Source organism: Chrysemys picta, chromosome 6, assembly GCF_011386835.1.
Source record: "Chrysemys picta bellii isolate R12L10 chromosome 6, ASM1138683v2, whole genome shotgun sequence".
In the NCBI taxonomy this organism is placed as follows: Eukaryota; Metazoa; Chordata; order Testudines; family Emydidae; genus Chrysemys; species Chrysemys picta.
Window position 1 is genome coordinate 111,329,827 of NC_088796.1, and position 12,976 is coordinate 111,342,802.

The 12,976-nt window shown below is 48.4% G+C and overlaps 1 protein-coding gene across 1 annotated transcript in view; it reads left to right on the plus strand.

The window, feature by feature from the left end:
- Positions 1-3,673: 3,673 nt before the first annotated feature.
- Positions 3,674-12,976, plus strand: part of MTAP (methylthioadenosine phosphorylase) — a 70,772-nt gene continuing 61,469 nt past the window's right edge. The window contains exon 1 of the mRNA XM_005294735.5: positions 3,674-4,086. Within this exon, the coding sequence (XP_005294792.1) occupies positions 4,054-4,086 (33 nt within the window). The 5' untranslated portion in view covers positions 3,674-4,053. The remainder of the gene's footprint in view (positions 4,087-12,976) is intronic.

Consider the following 12,976-nt stretch of genomic DNA (forward strand, 5'->3'; position numbering starts at 1 on the left):
TTCCCTCCTCTTTCTTCTTAATTTTAGATGACACTGGATACATAGCTACAGAAAAATCTGTTTTGACTACACAAATGTATATATGCATCAGATCACTTCTAAGTTCATTCAGATCACATTTTCTGTAGCTATGCATCCAGTGTCAACAACATTTCTTTTTAATAAATGAAAATCAGAATTCTAAAACATTATAATCTGCTTAAGTTTTAGGACATACAGCTAATTTAAGGTGGAAGAGGGTTAAGAAGAAGGGGGAGAAGAAAGATGATTGATTTATTTACATTTGATGTCCTGATCCCACTGTAAAAGAGAAGAGGAGGGAAGAACCATTGTAGTATATGCCACCCACTGTAACCAGATGAATGTCCCAGAGTTGGCATCAGGGCCGGCTCCAGGCACCAGCCCAGCAAGCAGGTGTTTGGAGCAGCCAAGGGGAAGGGGCGGCACGTCAGGCTGTTCGGTGGCAATTCGGCGGCGGGTTCCTCTCGAAGAAGAAAGTGGCGCGGTGGAGCTGCCGCCGGAGTGCCACCGATCGCAATTGCGGCTTTTTTTTTTTTCCCGCCGCTTGGGGCAGCAAAAACCCTGGAGCCGGTCCTAGTTGGCATTGGTTGAATTACACCTCTACCTCGATATAACGCTGTCCTCGGGAGCCAAAAAATCTTACTGTGTTATAGGTGAAACCGTGTTATATCGAACTTGGTTTGATCCACCAGAGTGCGCAGCTCTGCCCCTCCGGAGCGCTGCTTTACCGCGTTATATCCGAATTCGGGTTATATCGGGTTGCATTATATCGGGATAGAGGTGTACCTTGTTTGTCACAATGGCTCCTTGGCAGATGGTGCAGGCTGCTTTTACCAACAACAGGGGACAGGCCTGGCATAAAATGGCCCCAGGATTGGGGTAATGAAAAGGGCATGTTTTCATGCATTCTTCTCTGCTGTGCAGAAGGGTCCTCATCTACAGCTGAGGTTCTAGCCTGATGCCATGAGCATACCACCTAACAATGACGTGTTCTTGGGGCAGCAAATAGTGGGAGGGAGAGGGAAGAAGAGATGGGCAGAGCATCACCAGTTACTTCCATTCTGGGGTAGGCTGCCAGCTGATTTATTAATAATGTGTAGCACATGTTTTTCTCTTCTGGCTCACATCAGGTAAGCACTGCCACTAGATGCAAATTGAAGATCTTCAGTCCCCTTGTGGACAGTTCAGCTGAGTTCAGGTTTCACCTGGCTAACTTCTTTGATCTCCCAGGTGTCTTCCAAGGCTAGTTATCTTGGTTCCAACTCCTCAAACTTTTAAAATATGACTGTCTTGGGTAATGGTTACTGTGGTCTGCTAGGTTAAGAAGAAAATCTCTTACTGTGCTTGAGCAAAAAGGAGAGCTGTGTGCAAATCAGACTGTTTTAGATAGAATCCGCAACAATGTAATTTCAAACCTACACATAAGAATGTACAAACAGCCATACTGGGTCAGACAGGAGTTCCACAGGTTGACTGTGCGTTGTGTGAACTCTTTACCAGAGGATGTTGTGAAGGCCAACACTGTAACAGGGTTCAAAAAAGAACTAGATAAGTTCATGGAGGATAGGTCCATCAATGGCTATTAGCCAGGATGGGCAGGGATGGTGTCCCTGGTCTCTGTTTGCCAGAAGCTGGAATGGGCGACGGAATGGATCGCTTGATGATTACCTGTTCTGTTAATTCCCTCTGGGGCACCTGGCATTTGCCACTGTCAGAAGACAGGATACTGGGCTAGATGGATCTTTGGTCTGACCCAGTATGGCCGTTCTTATGTGTGAGTTTGAAATGACATTGTTGTGGATTCTACCTAAAACAGTCTGATTTGCACATTTATGAAATGTAGCATTCCAGGCCTGGAAGTTTGGTCAGTACACAACACTGCTATTTTGTTTCACATCACGTACCAGGGCCAATAATCCTCAAACATTTTGATCAAAATATTTATCTGCTCCACTTTCTCTTGTGAACACATTGTACATCTGTAACAATGCTGGTTCTGGCGGGACCCAACTGAAAGTGCCAATTCAGGACAAATTGCTTAAAGCAGGGTAGTTACAGCCCAAGGCTGGTGTTTTTCCACCTCTAAGGCAAACCAAACCAGCCAGACAGAGAGGACTTTGGTTTTACCCCACTGGCTAACCGCAAGTCACACAAGCAATTCCCTTAGACACTCCAGTTTCTCAGTATCACTCGTTATGGGGACAAACAGTTATGAAAACTAATACCCCAGTAAAAGAAAAGAGGTTCTCTCAATCCCAAAGGACCAAGCCCCAGACCCAGGTCAATATACAAATCAGATCTTGCCCACAAATCACGCTGTTGCCAATCCTTTAGAATCTAAAATCTAAAGGTTTATTCATACAAGGAAAAAATATATAGATGAGAGCTAGAATTGGTTAGATGGAATCAATTACATATAGTAACGGCAAAGTTCTTGGTTCAGGCTTGTAGCAGCGATAGAAAAACTGCAGGTTCAAATCAAGTCTCTGGAGTACATCCACAGCTGGGATAGGTCATCAGTCCTTTGTGTAGAGCTTCCGTTTGTAGCAAAGTCCCTCCAGAGGTAAGAAGCAGGATTGAAGACCAGATGGAGATGAGGCATCCGCCTTTTATAATCTCTTGCCATGTGGTCTCTGCTTTCTTTGTCCCAAGAACACGCTATCCAGCACATGGCATAGAAAAACCTTAGAGTTCTGCCCATAGGCAGGTCCCTGCATACCTTACTGAGTCACAAGGTGTGTCTACCTTCTCTCAGTGGGTCAGTTGTATAGCTGATGATCCTTAATGGGCCATCAAGCAGGCTAGGCAGAGCTGACACCAACTTGTCTGGGGTGTCACCCAGAAGCATAGCATAAATTTGAAATACAGACAGTATAGAGCCAATACTTATAACTTTAAATACAAAAATGATACATGCACACAGATAGCATAATTATAACCAGCAAACCAGGACCAGAACCTTGTCTTAGACACCTTATTTGACCCCTTTATACAAGATTTGGTGCCACTACAGGACCTTGGTTGCAACAATGATCTATACGGTCCCAGTTCATGTCAATAATGTCACGGCATCTTCTTGGCTTGTTCTGCACACTGCAATGTTTATAGTAATTCTGTGAAACATCTATCCTCCAGAATCTGTGTCCTCAAATGGAACAGGGCACCCTTTCCTTACACATTTTCCAGGCGAGGAACAGTCCAGTCCTGAATAATAACATAACTGTTTCATGCTTTTTCCCTTTGAATAAGAACAAGATGACTGACACATTTTTTTCAGGACAGTGTTGTTTCTCTCCTGGAAAATATCAACAGTGTTGCCAACGCTCAGTCACTAGTCTTGTGATATTTAGTGCTTTTGTGAAAGTACAGAAATTGGGTTGTTCTCTGAGAATTTCAGCTTGTTGCTTTCTTTTTCTTTTTCTTTTTAACGGTAAGTTTGTAGCCTTCATGCTTGTGAAGAAAAGCTTGAAAACACAAACCCCCATCACCCCAACACCGGAAGGCGATTTTTAAAAACACCCTTAAAATGTAATGTGTAAACTAATCTGACTGGGGGGAGGCCTGGCTCATTTTTGTACACTAGGGCTTGGTACTCCTGCCCTGGCCGAGGCCAGCCTGCGTCTGCTCGCTCTGGGGATGCAGATAGAGTGCCAGGGGCAGGTTTTCACAGCGCCCCATTGGGGAGCAGCCGGCGGGCTCCTGTGGCCCTCGGGGGAAGCACGTGGCCAGAGTGGGGGAGCCCTGAGAGGTGGTAGCACCCACTACCCTGCGTGGCGGCGTTGCGCCCACTCCTACCAGGATGCAGCCACCCCACCGGGCTAGCCCCGCACCCTGCGCAGACTGGGGTGGAGGGGCGGCGCAGTGCGGAGCCGCTAAGGGAGCAGGGAGGCGGCGCTGCTCAGAGGCTGCGGCTGCCTCCTCGCAGCAGGGGGCGGGGCTCGTTCCGCCGACTGCAGCCCCCGGCCGGCGCTAGCCTGGGAGGGCAGGGCCGAGCCGAGCCGGGACCGCCTCCTCGTCCTTCCTCTAGCAAACATGGCTGCAGCCGCGGCCGCCCCGGCCGTGAAGGTAAGAGGCGCTGCGGGCTCCCGCCCGGGCCCCGGCGGAGGGGAGAGTCCCCCCGCTCAGCCTCTGCCCCCCGGGAGCCCCTGGCGGCCGCCGCGGGGCGCGGACTAGTCCGGCTGGCGCACGTGGGCTCCGAGGGAGGCGCCTCTGCTGCTGGGTGCATGTGGCAGGCTCCTGCCTGCGCCGCCCCGCCGGGGTGCGGGGCACATGGGCACGGGGTGAGCAGCGTCTGCCCTGCCCACCCTTCTGCGCCCGCTTCAGCACAGCGCCCTCCCTGCAGGGGGGCACGGCGCCCCCACCCGTCCGGCAGGGCCCTGCTGCTCGTGTGACACGGCACCCCCCAGTGGGCACAGTGCGGACATGTTGAGGCCTCCAACATGTGTCCTTGGCTAATAAAAGTCACTTCATAGGGTTTTCTTTTCGGATATGGAGGGGAGGCCGGGAGCTGCGTTCATTTACAGTTGCCATAAAGACTCACAGGGTGCTGCTTCAGCCAAATCAGCAGCAGAGCATGACAACGCAACAACTCTGGGTGTCTAAGAATCCAACCGTTAAAAGGAAAAGTTAGACACTGCTGTTGCACTCAGAATCCTGTGCTCTACCTAAAGCTATTTCTGGGCTCTGGTCAAACAGTGGGTAAAAGCATCATTATTAAATGTATTGGTGTCTTGTTTACTGCAGGTTTGCCAGGTATTGATTTGTTAACTGCCTGCTGGTTTGGGGATTTGCTTCCTCCCCAACTCCATGTATAGTACCGAGTGCTATAGTTAAGGCTATGGGCCCTGCAGAATCCTGTTATAATCCTATCTTCACTTACCCCACTTTCTGAAAATTGCAAATGATCCTGCATATGCATCTTGTGGAATAAGAGCTAGGAGAGGCCAGGTTCATCCACACTGAGGCTCTGTGCCCCCTCCCTGGGAGCTCCGCTGCAAGGGTCCACTATCCTCCAGCTCGTGTGATAATTGACTCTGTTAATACTGATTGAGCATTAATTTAGGTGTTAAGATTGTAAACTCTTTGGGGGCAGGGACTCCCTTCTGTTTTATGTTTGTACTATAGCCTGTACAATGGGGTCTCTAGGCTCTATAATACACGCCAATGACACAGGCACCGTAGTTAAAGCTGTTATGCTTAGCACTTTGCCCCACTCTGTAAGACAAGCTTTTTGGACCTGGGAAATAAGGAGGACTGGAAGAAGCTCCCACAGTTCTTGAGGTCAATGTGTAGACAAGCAATTTTCCCTGTCTTGAGAGAAAAGGGAAGCTAATCTGGGGGTATCCCAGTTGGTGTTTGCCTTGCCCCATCTGTCTTTTCTGTGGTTGGGGTAGTCTCCCTCACAGGGATATCTGTCCATTGAGGTACTATCTGAGCAGCTGTGTCCCTGACAACCCACAGGAAGGTCTAGGAAAGCAGGACTTGCTGCAGCAGTAAATTCTATGGTTCCATGCTGCCACTAGGCCCCACTGCTGTGTTGCCTAACTCCAGCCTCTTCTGACCAACCCCGGGGCCTGGGAAACAGGAAGAGGAATAGGAGCAGCCGGACTGGCTTGTGGAAGGGAAGCATGAAGTCCAGTGCTGGAGCTGATGTGGTTTCTCTTCTTCGAGTGGTCACAGCCGTGTATTCTCCTTGGGTGCATGCACACCTGAGTGGAATATGTATCTGCACCCACCTCTCAAAAAACAGTGGTTACAGGTAAACAACTGGCTTTTATCTGTCAGTTCCTCATGTCAAAGGTTCAGCTGCTCTAATGAGCCTTTGCTGGCTCTTTTAGAGAGAACTACCTGCCTGGGAGGCTGTCCCCTGTCCCCAAGCATGGTTAGCACAGCTGTGGTACAAGGAAAGAGGGATGGTGATTTCCCCCAGCTCCTAGTTAGTGTATCTTCTCTTTGCAGCAAACTTACTCTGACTCTGTATTGGCCCTCCCCACTGTGAAGCACTCCTCCCTTCCTCCCTAGCTCTCTGCAGTGGCTTCCAGTTGTTGCCAAAGGGTAGATAAGTGTGCTGGCCCATGCCTCTAAGATTCATTCCCTCCCATATTGCACTAGGTTATTCTCCTATTTCCCAATCTCCATTGTTCCATCTGCAACCACCCCCAAAATACCTACCCACCCTCATATTCCCCCAACACCCTGGGTAGGTTGGGGGACATACCCCTTCCCCCACCTCCCCATCCCTGTAATGATGACAGCCTGCTCCTCATTCCTGCAGCCTGACATAAGACCTTCCCTGGATTGGTGGCATTCCCAGAGATGAAAGCTGTCTGGGGGCTGTGATGGTAGCTCCTCAAACAGCATCATAGGAAAGCACCCTTCTGACCAGGGGCGGCTCTAGCTTTTTTGCCGCCCAAGCACGGCAGGCAGGCCACCTTCGGCGGCTTGTCTGCGGGAGGTCCCTGGTCCCGCGGATTCGGTGGCACGCCTGTGGGAGGTCCACCAGTCCTGCGGCTTCGGCGTACCCGCCGCCGAATCCCCGGGACCGGCGGACCTCCGGCAGGCATGCCGCCAAATCCGCGGGACCGGGGACCTCCCGCAGGCGAGCCGCTGAAGGCAGCCTGACTGCTGCCCTCGCAGGGACCGGCAGGGCGCCCCCTGTGGCTTGCTGCCCCAGGCACGCGCTTGGAGCGCTGGTGCCTGGAGCCGCCGCTGCCTCTGACACTACATGTGAGTTTAAATTGTCAGCTTTATATTACAAAGGGAGTATGTTCAAATCCCATTGCATCTGTGATTTTTGTTACTAGAAATTTAGAAATAGAATCTATTTTCTATTAGTGGAACTAAGTTTTGCTGTGATTTTTAAAGCAGAAAATAAAAAATGGTGTCACATTGATTGTGTTTTGGGAGGAGGGAAGGCGTAAGAGTAAGGTCAGTTAGGAAAAAGAACAGTTTGGCTGTATTGTGGATTCTCAACTAGGGAGTCACAATCACAGACATGGGCCAGTTTCATCAGCCAATTGATAATATGGTGAAGAACCCCATATCTCCAGTTTTCATTGTTCTCTTTAATTACTGGATAGAATAATTCAGGTTGAAAAGCACACTCTGTGGAAATTATCCTCAATCTTAAATTCTAGGCTGCAGTTATGTTGGCATATATGTGGTTCCCAACTAAAAAAAACTTGATTATTAACCCTCTTTATTAATTTTTTTTAGAATTTCAACGAATAATAAAAACATTTCACAATTTCTGTTCTGACTTGTATGAGTTACAAAATTCAGCAAACACTGATGAGTATGTGAACAATTTCCAGCCTGTGTTAGGATTGTGGTTTGTGATTGGTCCCATAAGGATATGTCTATGCTGCAGTCAAAGGTCCAATCGCAGCTTGTGTAGACATACTACCACTAGACATACTTCCTGGGCAAATTCTGTGCCAAAAAAAATTCAAAATTCTGCGCACAATATTTTGAAATTCTGCCAAATTCTGCATATTTTATTTGTCAATAGCACAATATAATCACTCCAGTTTCAATTATTTTGGTAACTTTTTTCAAAATACCTGTCAGCAAGTATATCAACAATATAGATGACAATGAAAAAAGATTCCCCCAGGAGTAGAGAGTTAAAGAAACCCAATTAGGGGCATACTGGAGGGGGCTGTGTGCCCCCCCCCCCGAGCCCAAACACCTGAACTCCCTCCCCCCCGAGTCCAGCTATGAAGCATATCCCAGCTCCAGAACCCTCTTCCCCCCCACCCCCAGAGCCCAGCTGCAGGGCCCCCCCAGAGCCCAGATGCCCACACCTCCCTCCTTCCACAGCCCAGCTGCAGGGCACTGCAAAAGCCCAGGCACCTGCACCTCCCTCTCCTCAGAGCCCAGCCACCGACAACTGCATTCCGCTCCCCCCAGAGCCCAGCTACGAGGCACCCCCTGGCACAGACACCTGCACCCCCCTCTCCCAGGACCTGTACTCCCCCGAGCTTCTTTACTATCTCCCAGGGGGACACAGTGCCCTTCCTCACCCTTTGCCAGAGCCAGGACTCCTAGGCCTTCTCCCGTCCACGGGCGGATGAGGATCAAACAAGGCTGCAGAGCATGCAGAGCCTCCATCCCCACCGGGCTGGTGCTCTGTGAGCTGCAATGCCCCTAATGGCCACCAGCAGCTCTGCAGCCCCAATTCTGCAGGGGAAACATCAAATTCTGCATTTCGCAGTGGCGAAGAATTCCCCCAGGCATAACAGCTCGTACAGCTAAAAATAGCACTGAAGATGCAGCAGCGCTGGCTTCAGTGCAGGCTCTGTAAACCCATGCAGGGACACGAGTACATTTTCACGTTGCTAGTCTGTGCAGAAGGCCATAGGTGCTGAAACTAGAGGTGAAGGGGGGTGTGCTGCAGCATCTCCTGGCTTGAAGTCAGGGTGGATTTAAATCATGATTTCAATCACTAGTCAGGAAGGCTCGATTTAATCATGGTTTTCTACATAAAAGTGCATTCTTGTTGGTTGTTATAACCTTAATACATATTCTTCATAACTCAGAGATAGATGTAGGTTTCATTTTTAGAAGGTACACACTATACTTAAACAGTGATTTATTTTGAAAACTTTTTAGATTAGTTTTACAGCTATATCAGAAAATTAATGATTGTTTGGTTATTTCATTTACCAAAGGTAATTGAAGCAGATATTTATGAAGTCATTGGGAGGTGAACCAGCTCCAATTCAGCAGGTTAATCATTAATATTTGGAGGATTTTCTTGCCACGCTGTATTAGGAGGAGAACATCACCAGACAGACGTTTAAATTATTTATTTAACTAAAACAACGACGTTAAGTATTCTGGATTTTTTTCTTCAACAGCAAACATAATATTTTAACAAAAAAGCATATATCCCTCCCTTCTCACATTTATTTCCAGACTTCTTCTTCTTCTTGTCCAGATCTATTACGCCCCCAACAATCTTCTATTCATTGAACTTTTTGAAACTTTGCACTTTTAGAGAGAGGTAAGGGATTGACTCTGTGTACACAAATTTGCAGAGGGACAGTAGAGTTGAGGTCTGTTATTTCTCACCTCTATATATTATTTATTTATTTAAAACATTTTTGCTGTTAACAAGCAGGTTACCTCTGGAGACACAAATGCACAGTTTGAGAACTGCAAAACAAAGCATCTCTGATGGTATCTTCTAGACTGAGCACTGAGTCTCATAGGGGAGATAGAAAGATTAACCTAAATAATCTATACAGAAGCCTGTGGAACCCCATAAGATTAGGACCCTAATCCATGAACTATTGGAATTCATTTACAACACTTTTCTTAAACATTACATGAATATATTGTCTCATACTACAGAATTAGAATTTATAATCCCTATTACATTATAGCTCAAATATATCTCATCATGGATCTTCATTAAAACTATCTTTAGATAGGTTTTTTCCTCAAAAAGCATTTTATCAAAAAAATCTGATTTAAATTAAAAAATCATTGATTTTTATCCATCCTGCTTGAAATGGTTTCCATTATATTCAGGATTTACAGTGGGGTTCAATGTCTCTCAGCACCCCCACAATACAAATTGTTCCTGCTCCCCTGCAGAAGTCCATGCTGGTGTCATCTCTGCTATTTTTAGTGTACTAGTTAGATTAATGCTAGTGTGGGTATGTCTACGTGACCTGCAAGTCCCACCTTTGATTGCCTTGTTGATGTTGTTTCTACTCCATATGAGGATGACTGAAACTTTGGAACGGGAGAATCTTGAGTAATAAATAGCTTGTAATACTTCAGGTACAGTTTTCAGGCAAATAATCATAGCATTCAGGACTCTTGAATATTTTCATGAACAAACCAGCATTTGTCCAAATACTCAAGATCTGTGAACAAGACTAAAGGAAAAATCTCCATTCTTATTACAAAAATTATAAGCAAATATTATTGTGATTTATTTTTCTTCCCTAGTCTGCCTATTTGGATTATATTAAGGATTTAGTTAAAAGAACAGGAGTACTTATGGCACCTTAGAGACTAACAAATTTATTAGAGCATAAGCTTTCGTGGGCTACTGCCCACTTCTTCGGATTAGGGTGACCAGATCACCCAAGACAAATATCGGGACGCGGGGGGAGGGGGCGTGACGCGGGGGGGGGGGGGGCAAAAAAAAAAAACCCTTCCTCCGCAAGCGCTGGAGGGAGGCCCGGGAGACTCAGGGGAAGCGCGGGGCCGGGGTGAGTCACAGTCCGGCCTGGTCCCTTGCAGGCAGGACTCAGTTGGGTGGTAGGGTGAGGAGGGGGGCAGCCCGCGGGGCCAGGCGGTGGCTGTTCTCACCCCCGGCCAGCGGGACTCGGGAGCAGCCCCTGCTGCAGCTCCCACTGCCGCGGGGGCAGGAAGCGGCCATGGCGCTCCGCGGCTGCAGCTCTGGCGCTCCCGAGCCGGGGCCTGCTGCGGGGACCCAGCAGCGCGCACGCTGGGCCCAGCCCCTGGCCAGGCGCGTCTGGGCTGCTGCCCAGCTGGTGCTATCCCGCGGCAGCCCCGGAGTGGGGGCAGCAGGCCCCAGCCCCCCCGTCCCGCAGGGGAACGAAGGGGGTGGGCTGCCGATGCCTCCGCCCCGGGCCGCCGCGGGATAGCACCAGCTGGGCAGCAGCCCAGACGCGACTGGCCAGGGGCTGGGCCCAGCGTACGCGCTGCTGGGTCCCCGCAGCAGGCCCCGGCTCAGGGGGTTCGGAGGCGCCGCAGCCGCGGAGCGCCATGGCCGCTTCCTCCCCCGCGGCAGTGGGAGCTGCAGCAGCGGCTGCTCCCGAGTCCCGCTGCCCGGGGGGACAACAACAGTCGCCGCTTGGCCCCGCGGGTCGCCCCCCTCCTCTCCCAACCACCCAACTGAGTCCTGCCTGCTCGGGGCCAGGCCGGACTGTTACTCACCCCGGCCCCGCGCTTCCCCTGAGTCTCCCGGGCCTCCCTCCAGCGCTTGTGGAGGGAGGGGGAATGGTGAGCCCGGGGAAGAGACGGGGATTCGGGGAGGGAGCCAATCGGGGGAGGAGGGGGCGGAGTCGGGGCGGGGGGGGGGGGTGCGAGCACTTCCGGGCTCTAGGCTCCGGGGCATTTCCTTGTTTGTTCAGTGTCCCAACCGCACGTCGGTCGGGACGCGGGACAAACAAGGAAATATCGGGACAGTCCTGATAAAATCGGGACGTCTGGTCACCCTACTTCGGATGCATATAGAGTGGAACATATATTGAGGAGATATATATTTAGTTGTTTGCCTGCAATAACACACATACAGCACAAGGTGGCGCCAAAAGGAAAAAAATCTGTTTAAATACTATCGCACAGCAGATGACACGCACCAGGCTTTCACATGGAAAAGTATTTGGCACATAACAAGGACCACAGTCTTTGCTTATTGAAAAGAGATGCCTGATGAGCTAATTGCAGTATAATGACAGGGCATCTGTAGGGTTTCTATAAACATAGGGCTGTAGAAATTGAGAGCAAGAGACAGATTTTTGGTTTAGATTTAAGTCACTGGGATTTCCAGTTGGTGCTTTTTTATTATTATTATTTTTTTAAGAGATACAGACCCTTAGCTGTACAGCTAGAAAACATTCTGAGAGTTTAGATAACATGCTTTTATTACTGACAAGGTATTGGGGGGGGAGACAAAAATGGGGGGGGTTGTGTATGTGTGGGGGGGTTGTTTGTTTTTAAAAGCTCAACATGATTTGAGTTCTTCCACTTAAAACTGAGACACACATTGCAACAGTAACTGCCAATTGAAAAAAGCAATTTTTTTGCTGTGTGTAACAGAGGGTGAAATTATTTCTTTAAGTGCCAACAGTGTGCTTGGGGACCACACAATTAAAAACAGCCACTGCTCTGAAGAGCCTAATCTAATTCCCATTGAAGTCAGTGGAAAACCTCCCATTGACTTAAGTGGGAGTTGGATCAGACCCTAAAAGATACAAAGACAACTGGTTCCACTGGGAAGCCAAAGGAAGGTATAACTTGGAAGTGTATGTTTCTTTCTCATTGTATTATTAATTTTATTGTGAAGGCTGCACAACTTGGTTGGATTGAAGTACACAGTAATCAATCAGTTTGTCCTCAGTATTCATTGTGAACATGTGGCACCGACAGTTTAACCGTTTTGCTTTTCTGACTGACACAAGAGGCCATGCGCAAAATCTTTATTCCTATGGATGTCGCTTTATTGAAGAAGTCAGTGTTTGCAAAAACTAAATGGAGATTCCCTTTTTGTTGCTAGTACTATGCTGGAACTTGTTAACTCTATGCAGACTGCACCAGAACACAAAGCTTAAAAAAAAAAAAAAAAACACCCCGTATCCCCAGCAGAATATGAATTCACATTCTTCATACTTTCACTAACAGAAGATGCCGCTAAGCTGGCTGTGAATACTGTCCCCCTATCAGACACTCTGTGTAGAGGCCTGGGGTTTCTCAGGCTGGTGGTAGAGCCAAAAACAGAAATGGTGTTTCTTTGTACGTGTGTTAAGTTGGCTTGGTAGCAGCAGGGGGAGCTGGTACTACTGTAAGGGTAATCTCTGATTTGTTGTGGGCCTTGGTTGGAAAGCAAACTCCACATATGGGAATTAGCTTTTTATAACACAAATATAGAGTTATGCTAAACCACATTGTTACATTTCAGGTATTATTAAGCACCACTCTTTGAAGGTTACAAGGTTTAAAAAGAATACTTTGAACCCACAAGTAGGTCCAGTGGCACAACTACAAAGTCCCAGTGGGGGTTCTGTGCATAGTGGAAGTGTTCTCAGGCCCCTTTCCAGCATTCTTCTGGGTAAGCAAGGTTGAGTAACTTGTAAAATAGGGTGTCTGTGTAGGTGCAGTGTGTTAGCTGGACTACAGCTCCTTAAATCTAGAAGGATGCATAATTCATTCGGGCAGCTGAGCTGATCAAAACTAGAATTTCTATTCTGTG